Source organism: Protopterus annectens, chromosome 3.part0, assembly GCF_019279795.1.
Source record: "Protopterus annectens isolate FY-2018-M chromosome 3.part0, PAN1.0, whole genome shotgun sequence".
NCBI classification, from domain to species: Eukaryota; Metazoa; Chordata; order Ceratodontiformes; family Protopteridae; genus Protopterus; species Protopterus annectens.
This window is the reverse complement of record NC_056731.1, coordinates 1,345,864,770-1,345,874,825: the sequence shown is the minus strand read 5'-3', so window position 1 is coordinate 1,345,874,825 and position 10,056 is coordinate 1,345,864,770. Positions and strand designations below refer to the sequence as shown.

At 41.6% G+C, this 10,056-nt stretch overlaps 1 protein-coding gene across 1 annotated transcript in view; it reads left to right on the top strand.

Annotated features, from left to right (window-relative positions):
• Positions 1-10,056, top strand: part of TRAPPC8 (trafficking protein particle complex subunit 8) — a 3,178,250-nt gene that overhangs the window by 166,975 nt on the left and 3,001,219 nt on the right. The window contains exon 2 of the mRNA XM_044065843.1: positions 1,123-1,317. Within this exon, the coding sequence (XP_043921778.1) occupies positions 1,123-1,317 (195 nt within the window). The remainder of the gene's footprint in view (positions 1-1,122; positions 1,318-10,056) is intronic.

Below are 10,056 nucleotides of genomic sequence, written 5' to 3'. Positions count from 1 at the left end.
CATTTCCACTGTTAGTAAAGATTTAAACATTTTATAATCATTGTTTAAAATTGAATTGGGTCTTTATGACACTGGATCTGAATGGTCTTTACTTGTTGGCGGAATACATCCTTCTCTACTGTTTTCCAAAAAAAATAATCTGGTACTCCCCCCTCCTTTTAAAAGATTGTAAAAACAAAACCTACCAGATTTTTATCACTTCTTTCCCTCCCAACATCCTAATTTCCATAGGAATACCATCTATTCTTTGAAACTTCCTGGCGATTGATTGATTTTACATTGTCATTCTCCTCTCTCCCTACCTTAAATGTTAATTGTCGCGTTTCATCTTCCTGTGACCTTGGTATAATTAAGTCTTGCATAAATATTTCCATTTGTGTCTTTTCTTTTTTTATTTTCTTTGTTTCCACATTTCCTTGCTTTATACAGATTTTCATAACATTTCTGAAATATCTCTGTAGTCTACTTTTTCCTTTTTTCTGAACTTATTGTACATGAACATGAGTTTCAAATTGGAAAGCTGGCTCCTCTGACTACATTTACAGACAAAAACAGGATATTGCAGTACCTTTATAGTTCTCTTGACTTCTGATTTTATTGCATGCTTAGTTGAGCTTGAGTGCTGTATTTCAATTTGTAAGGTGCATTTTCTGTGTCCAGGGTAGTGTTGTATAAAGAACAGAATTGTCATGTTTTTAACTATTATATGCATATGGAGACATGTAGTAGATGGAAAAAGCTTTGTGTTTGCGTGGGTTTCTTTTGGGTTTTCTGGTTTCCTCCCACATTCCAAAGACATGCAGTAGGTGGATTAGGCACTCTAAATTGAACATAAGTATGAGTGTGTTATGTGAAAGAGCTACTGTGGCAGGGCTAGACACCTGGCAGTTTATATCTTGGCTCTAGAGGGTTGACAGTATTGAAGTGATATCCCAACCCTATGTGTAAAAATAAAAAGGAGTGATGGATGGATGTATAGATATATGGAGTATCCTATGCTTAAGTAAGGAGTACATAATTGTGTAGAGGGGCATTGGTTACAGTGTTTTTAACTGCCTCAACTGCTTTGTTGAAAGTGATAGAGAATATGACTTGTGCAACTTCTGATTTTCTTCCTTTTAGTTCATATGCGGGATCCCAATAATCAGATCCATGTCATTAAAGGCTTGAAGATAAGCATTAACAACATTGTCACACAGCCACCTCAGCCAGGAGCCATTCGAAAACGTTTGAATGATGTGGTATCTGCCTGTCAGCCTGCTGATGGATTAGTTGCTAATGTAATTACTGCTGGAGATTATGATCTAAATATCAGTGGTAAGTGTCTGTTGCGCTTATATTATGAGTAATGATAGACTCTCATTCATGCAATTTTCTCCCTGTTTTTATGCATCATGTTTTGTTTGATTTTGTTGTGAGAATGATTTATAGAGATACTGTTCTGATTAAAAAAAAAAAAAAACAAATCTGAAATTACTGTAATTCAGTAATCCTGTACAAGTGGCTGTTTGAAGAAAATGAGTTTTTCTTCATTGTAGGCATTATTTGAATGTTGAGGAAGCTGTATTGTCCTGTAGTGTGTGCCTTTCTATATATATATATATATATATATATATATATATATATATATATATATATATATATGTATATATGTGTGTGTGTCTGTGTGTGTGTGTGTGCAAGAGCTTGTGTGAGTTTGTGTGTATATGCATATATGTCTATATTTATATTTTATACATGTGTAAATACATATAAACTTGTGTGTGTGTATATATATATATATATATATATATATATATATATATATATATATATATATATGCATATGTATAATTTGTATTTGTGCGCACATGTGTGCGTTACATTATTGTGTTTATTTATGTAAACCTTTGTTTTGTTTGTAGAAACTGCAATTTTCTAGACAGCTGCTGTTGTCATCTGGTATACCTACTAGTTTGTATATATACATCAAAGCAAAAACACCAATTCAAAGGATTCATGTATGTGAATTTTTGTATATGCACGTTTATACATGTGTATTTGTGTATTTATAGTTCCCTGCCAGATTATAATATGAGTGAAAATAGAAATATTGAGGTGAGAAGCCCGTCCCCTTCAACATTATGGGAGTTAGAGACTTGTATTGTGTGAGATTGCAGCTCAGCAGGGATCAGAGTATTGCACCTTTCCCCATTGTGGTGCGATCTCAGAGTTGTAATTAACAGGGGGTGTAGAGGAAGGGAAGCTTTGGGAGTGCAAGTCTTTTGCCTTGATATTTTGACATCTGCTCATATGAGCATTTGATAATCTGATAGGAGACCATGTACATAAATGCAAACGTGTGTGTTTGTGTACATGCATACACACATATATATATATATATATATATATATATATATATATATATATATATATATATATATATATATAAATAATTGTGTGTGTTTTTGTGTGTGTGTATATGTATGTATGTGTGTATATATATATATATATATATATATATATATATATATATATATATATATATGTATATGTATGTATATATATATATATATATATATATATATATATACACACACATACAGATATGTATATAAATATATGCATATGTTCACGTGTGTGTGTGTGGTGTGTGTGTGTGTGTGTGTGTGTGTGTGTATATATATATATATATATGTATATCTATAAATATATATACATACACACACACACACACACACACACACACATGCACACATATGTGTAAATATAGGTTTATGTGTAGCATGTATGACTACGTCGTGGGAAGAAAACTCTTGAGAGAAGAACAAATAGTACATAAAAAAAGAGAGGATCACAAAGCACTGAATAATTCCTCTCAGAGAGGGTCACAAAGCATTGATACTTTTCTCCCACTAAAAAAAGTGTTTTCAGAAAACACCAGCTACAAAACCAAGATACTGTGTCATCTTGGTAGTGATACTGTTAAGGAAAGGATTTTTAGTAATGTGTAGTGTTAGGGTTATAGACAGCATTATCACACATGAAAACTGTTTTGCACTGTGCTTACAGTCAGACTGTTATCTCTACCAGCAGACACATTTATTGTTTAATTTGCTTGAGTGACACACACAGTGAAATCTGTTATTTTGTTTGTGCCAAATTGATTAATTAAGTGACATGACAAAGGTGTCTTGAAAAACATAAGTGCATTTACTTTCTCACTTTTTGTCTCACCTCAGGCCGGGTCCAAATTTGAACTCCCTGGCTACCCAAGTTATCTCTGTCTAAATGGTACTCTGAAAATAGAACCAGAACATGTTCTTCGTGTTTCACTGATGTAGTAATCACATTTGGGTTATTCCTGCTAGAGTAACCCTTGGCCAGCCGGAATACCAGAGACTTAGTATTTTTGTGTCGGTTGCTGTCGCTTGAGGACTGACGTCAGGTCGTCAGTAGTATAAAATAAGGAAGCAGAAGCAGTTTGCACGAGTGTCGGTCGGCCATTACCTGAGTTTTCGTCTACCGAATTGAAGTCTTCTAAAGCTTTGCACTAACCAATGTCAGAAAAAGTTAATAATCGTCTCGCCTGTAGAAAGCAAGTACCACTCTGAGACTTCCACTCTTACTGCGTCACTTGTTTAGCCCCAGACCACGACATCCCCCATTGTCGCTTCTGTGCTTTGTTCAGTGCCAGAACTATCCGTCATCGGGCCCTTATTGTAGCCAGATATTTTTGCTTACAGTATTCTAATACCGATATGGCTTCGGTAAGCCATCCGACAGCAGATCGTCCGTTAAGCTAGTCGTCAGTTCTCCGGTACTCAGTGAAGTGCTTTCGCAGCCCCTGATGCCTGCTTCTGTCAATTCGCAGGCCACTACCGAGACCCATTCAGAGTCCAGTAGGCCACAAAACTCTTCTTCGACTAAGGATCCTGTGGTCTTCTCTACCTTGGATGGGTCTGGAGCTGCTGAGCAGGCACCGGCTTCTGAGGAAGTCATTCGCACTACCAAATCTCGACACAAACCGATGTCTTCTTTTGCGACTACCATTCTTTCTAAAGCGACAGAGTTTCTTAGGCCCAGGGTATGAACCACACCCAAGAAACAGACGACCCACTCTCAGGCGCCTGCTACCTTGCCTCAGTCTCAAATGCTTAAAATGGCAGAAGACATTATCATGCTGCTTAGGGCAAGCCAAGCTACCCTCTCCAAAAGGAAAAGAGATCTGTCCCCTAGACCTTCCACAACACAGACCCTTGGCCATTCCCCCAGTCCTGGATGTTGTAGAGGATGTTTTCCTCGAATCCAGCTTGACTCCTGATGCCCTTCCTCCAGTTCCCAGAAAAGCAGACGGGTACTACAGCGTCCCTGACCTGTCTCACACAAATATCTTTTTAAAAATCCTACAGCTAATCCTGAGGTCATTTCTCAAGGGCCAAAAGGGGTTAAAGCAACCTCTACTAAGAATTCCACCCCCTCTAACAGTGATTCCCAAGCATTGAACAGATGGGGTAAAAAAGTATACACCTCAGCTGCTCTTGCTATCTGGGCACTAATTTGTCAGTTCCATATGCTGAAATTCCAGCAACATACTTTGGAAGTCCTTAAACAAAAATGTCTTTCTCTTCTGCTTGGGCAGAATCTAGAGAGTTACAAGAGTTAATGCATTCTGCAAGTCAAGTAACTAAACACACCTTCCACTGTGGTTTTGACGCCGTAGAAGCTTCTTGCAGGGCAGCCGTCACTGGATCTGTTATTAGAAGGCATGCATGGCTTAAGGAACAGCCGCTACTAGACCATGTCAGATCTAAATTGTTGGATGCCCCCTTTCACAAAGATAACTTATTTGTCACTAAGTCAGAAGAGGTCTTAAAGATGGAAGAAAAAGCCAAATCTGTGTTTAAGTATTTCTTGCTGGTCCAGTCCCCTAGGTTCAGCAGGCATTGTCTCTCCAAACATCGGTCCTTTCCTGCTCCCAGTAAACCGGCCCAGCCTAGACCCCGTGAAAACAGACCCCGACCCCCCCGACAGCAGCCACAGGGAATGCAGAGATCTAAGCAATGGACTACCTCCACTTCAAAACCAGGGAGTTCTAAGCCCCACCCCCTTATGGTAAGAACTCACAATGACTCACCTCCTCCACCCCCTCCCTCTGCCCACCTTCACTTACCCCTAGGAGGAAAACTCTCCTTTCACTCAAGCACGTGGGCCACCATTACCAAGGGCCACTAGGTTCTGAACATTGTGTCTCAGGGATACAGATTTTCTTTCCACAACCTTCCAACCCCAAAAGAGTTCCCAGATCAACCTCCAAATCAGTGGGCAGAGGCAAAAAAGCAAATCCTTTCCCTGCTGTCTATGAGGGCAGTAGAGCATGTTCCTGCAGAACAGACAGGCCATGGTTTCTACTCCTCCAGACTATTTATGGTACTCAGAAAAGAGGGCAACTAGCATCCCATCCTTGATCTATCCATTCTAAACACCTTCCTGGTGATCCCAAAATTCAAAATGCTCACCCTCCAGCAGCTGCTACCCATGCTCTCCAAGGATGCTTAGCTAGCCACCCTAGATCTAAAAGAGGCCTACCTCCACATTCCTATGAGGCAATCTTGCAAGAAATATCTCCGCTTCAGGGCAGGATCTCAACACTTTCATTTCTCTGCGCTTCCCTTTGGCTAATCTACTGCTCCCAGAGTTTTCACCAAATGTCTGGCTCCGGCCATTGCCTTTTGCAGACAAAGAAATATTCAGATTTACCCACACTTAGATGCCTGCCTTATTCAGACAGACAGGAAAAGCAGCTCAAGCACTTGGCTTTTGTAGAGGCCCTCCTAACCTCTCTAGGGTACACAATCAACAAAAAGAAATCCAACCAGGTGCCTTACCCAAAAGATAATCTTCCTGGGAGCAAGTCTGGGCACAGCATCCCAGATGGCATACCTTACATGAGAGAAACTAATTTTCCTGACAACCTACTTCTCTCAACTAGCCACCAGGTCCCAGCTAACTGCAAGAAAGATCCTGCAAGCTTTGGAGTTCATGGCATCTTGCATACTACTCATTCGGTATACCAAACTGCATATGAGGAAACTTCAGTGGTACCGAAAGAGCCTTTGGTGTCAACATTCTCAAGACCTGGAAACTTTTCTACCTATAATTCCTTGCCTCAGAAAAGATTTCCTTTGGTGGGCAACAGCATGCTCCCTCAACAAGGGACTGCCTTTCTCCCCAAGTCATGTCGCCCAGACCCTCACCACAGACTCATCAGACTGTGCTTGGGGTGCACACCTGGATAGCAGGTGCATACAGGGCCAGTGGAGCCCACAGCAAATCCCTCTGCACATCAGTCAAAAAGAGATGATGGCTGTGCAGAACACCTTGATAGCTTTCAAGCCCCTTCTCTCCAGGGGCTCTCCTGATCAAAACTGACATACCACTGTGATGTGGTACATCAACAAGCAGGGAAGGACTCACTCCTACCCTCTATGCAGGCTGGTCATGACGCTTTGGCACACAGCCCCTGCCATGCAGCTACACCTGTTAGCACAATTCCTACCAGGCTCTCTCAACTCACTGTCAGACCAATTAAGCAGAAATCTTCTGGACCCACATGAGTGGCAACTCAACAGAAGTACCTTCACCCTAATAACTCATAAATGTAAAATTCTGAAGATCGACCTCTTTGCATCCCACACCAACCATCAGCTCAGCAAATTCTGCACCAGGGAGCATCTCTGCATGGCTTGGAAAGTGGATGCCCTGTCCTTCCCGTAGGTCAGTCTATCGGTCTTTGCCTTTCCTCCCCTACCTCTCTTCCCCAGGGTACTGCTCAAAATAAGGAAGGAAAATCCAAGGACCATTCTTATAGCTCTAGACTAGTCCCGGCAACACTGGTACCCCTTGCTGCGCAGCCTGCCCCCGCTGCTTCCATGGCATCTTCCTCAGATTCCAAACCTCCTGACCCAGAGGGAAGAGGGATTCATGCATCCCCAATAGCAGACACTCAGTTTGGCACTTGGCTTATTCCCAAACCAATCTACCATCCTCAGTAAACAGGTTCTGGATGGTATCAGTGAGGCCAGACGCTTTAGCACCAGAAAGTCTTATGCTGATAAATAGAAAACATTCTGCACCTGGATCCAGGCTAAGGGAGCCAATATGGCACAGCCCTCCCTCCCTCTCATCCTGGAATTAGTTGACCTATTGCACAGTGGCCTCTCTTTCTCCTTTATAAAAATGCATGCCTCTGCTATTTCTGCTCATTTTCACACTGAGCAGCCCCTTTTTCTCACACCCTTTGGTCAAACAGTTCCTAAGAGGGGCTAGCAACTTGAGGCCACCCAGAAGGGCACCAACAGCAGCTTGGGACCTTAACTTTGTATTGGAAAAGCTCACCCTGCCCCCTTTCAAGCCAGCTTCCTCTGTAGAGCTAACATTTCTCTCCTGGAAGACAGCATTCCTTCTGGCCATCACTTCAACCAGAAGAGTCTCTGAGCTGCAAGCACTCATGGCTGTGGAACCCTTCATCATCTTCCATGCAGACAGGGTATCCCTCAGAACTAACCCATCTTTCATGCCCAAGGTGGCCTCCAGTGTGGCTCTCAACCAATCCATTCATTTGCCCACCTGTTTTCCTAATCCGCAGAACAAGGAGGAAAGGGATTCTTCACTCTCTAGATGTGCACAGACAGCTCAGATTCTATCTAGACAGGACTGAATCCTTCTCTGATCAATTGTTGGTTAGCTTTGCAAAGCCATCTCCAAGCAAATCATTTCCAAATAGATAGCACACTGCATGCATTTCTGCTACAAACAGCATGGAAAGCCTCCCCCAAGGGGGTCAGGACACACTCCACCAGAGCAGCTTCCACCTCTGCAGCTTTCCTCAGAGGACATCTGTTCACACCTTTACCAAGCATTACCGCCTGCCTCTCTTCTCCAAATCCAGGGCAATGTTTGCCTCTGCAGTCTTGCAGAGCATCCTAGCCAGCCCCTAGTTTACTTGACTGCCTCCACCCATTTCCTCAGCTTTGGGAATCAACCCAAATGTGATGACTTCAGCAGTGAAACATGAAGAACATAATAAAGTTGTGTACATTTACCATAAATGTAGATGTTCGAGTGTATTCACTGTTCCAGTTCTGGTTTCCCTCCCTCCATCCCCCTTTCTTCTCTTTCACCTTTTATTGCCATTCTTCCTTATTGTTCTCTTTTCCTGACAATGGACATATTAGTATTTATTTTCCACTGGTGGGGTTCTTCCACCAGAACCTGGCCTCCTACTTGGGGGCTCCTGACAGGTTAGGGCAAGACAAACTGATGTAATGGCATTGGCTGCTCTATTTTATACTACTGATGACCTGGTGTCAGTCCTCAAGCGACAGCAACCAACACAGAAATACTAAGTCTCTGGTATTCGGGCCGCCTGAGGGCTACCCGGGCAGGGGTAACCCAAATGTGCTAACTGCAACAGTGAAAATACTCGAACATCTACATTTATGGTAATTTTCTTTACTTATTAAAATTTCACAAATTGTATTATATGCTTTCTAAAAGGTTTCTCCTATTATTTTCCATCCTCTACTACTGTGGGGGATACTTCTTTGCAAGACAATTACTGTTGAAAGCCACTTCCATGGCATACAGTGGTAAAGCTTGACTTTGACCCAAATCACCTAATAGTTGTAGGGTTGATGAAGGGGATGCGAGGAGTGATCATGTAATACCTTCTTGCCTCTTCAGTGGAGATGGTTTTACGCTTAGTTCTGGGAAGCAAATTTCCTTTACTGCAACCCTAAAAGAGCCATAGTGGAGATTGTACAGAGGCAAATGCTGTACGGATGGGGGAATGTCCTTTTGAGGAGTGCATCATATAAGGAAGCAGGCATCACCCCTCACAGTAGCCCATTACATGTATTCCCTTAAGTATCTGTGGTCATATGTAGGAGAGCATTATGGGTATAAAGATAAAAAAATCACCGTCTTCTGAGCAGAGGACTACACTGTTCCTGTTGTTATCAGCCGTTGCCCTTTTGGAAGTGAATGGTGTATAAGGTTGTTATCCCAAGGGAATTATTTGGTTAATTGAGCTTATGGGGCAAGGCTTTATTGTTGAATGAGCCGACTTGGGAGAAAATAGGAAAAAAAATTAAGCGAGTTGCGTTTGATAAATGGATGCTTTTAAAATTCTTACTGTTGATTATGGAATCCGCCAGTGCAACTATAACCATAAAATAGCTTACCGTGTGGCCTTCAGACCAGATGCATCCTGTTCCCTGTACTTACCAATCATCACAGCTGTCAGCTATGGGAAGTTGGATGAAGCTATTAATGTTCATTTATCAAATCACCACTATAGTATCTTTAGCTTTATGGATTATAACCTGCCTAGGGTATAACAGCCAGATAGGCTTCTAAAGCCTTGAGCTACCTTCCTTGGGCGTCCAGACTGCTGATAGCATGAGCTCCTGAGTGAGAAAATCCAGCAGTCTTGTTGCCAAAACCTTCAGTACTTGCTGTCTGAAAAGCACCTCTCTTGCAGGACTTGGCAGATTGATGGCCGACAAGCCTCCAGATAGATGTCCTATTTCTTCTACTTATCCAGCAAATGCTTTCTGTAGGCGTAATAGAAACAATTCCTTTCAATCAGAAAGGAAAAAAATATTTAAGAATTTTCTGGTGCAGGCTAAGAAATACTCTTGGAAACCAGTTCATGACCTCTGCTTTCGTAACCAGTATATGAAAGTTCCAAGGTTCAAAATGCTATCCCTTCAAACTCTGTTACCTTTCATTCCTTCACTGTTTTTAGCAGCACTAGATTTAAACGATGCTTATAATGTTTTTACCACCATAGAGTTCAAACATTTTCTAAGATAGTGTGTTTGGATTTCACTATCAGTTCTCACCACTACCCTTCAGTTTATATACTGCTCTAAGGGTGTTCACAAATTGTCTAGCTTCCAATAGCCTATAGCAGACTGCAGAGTTTTCACATTGTTCTTATTTCAGTGAATTTGAAAGACTCTGCAAAGATAATCCCTTATTTGGGTAAGAAATCTCCTTCTGAGCCTAGGC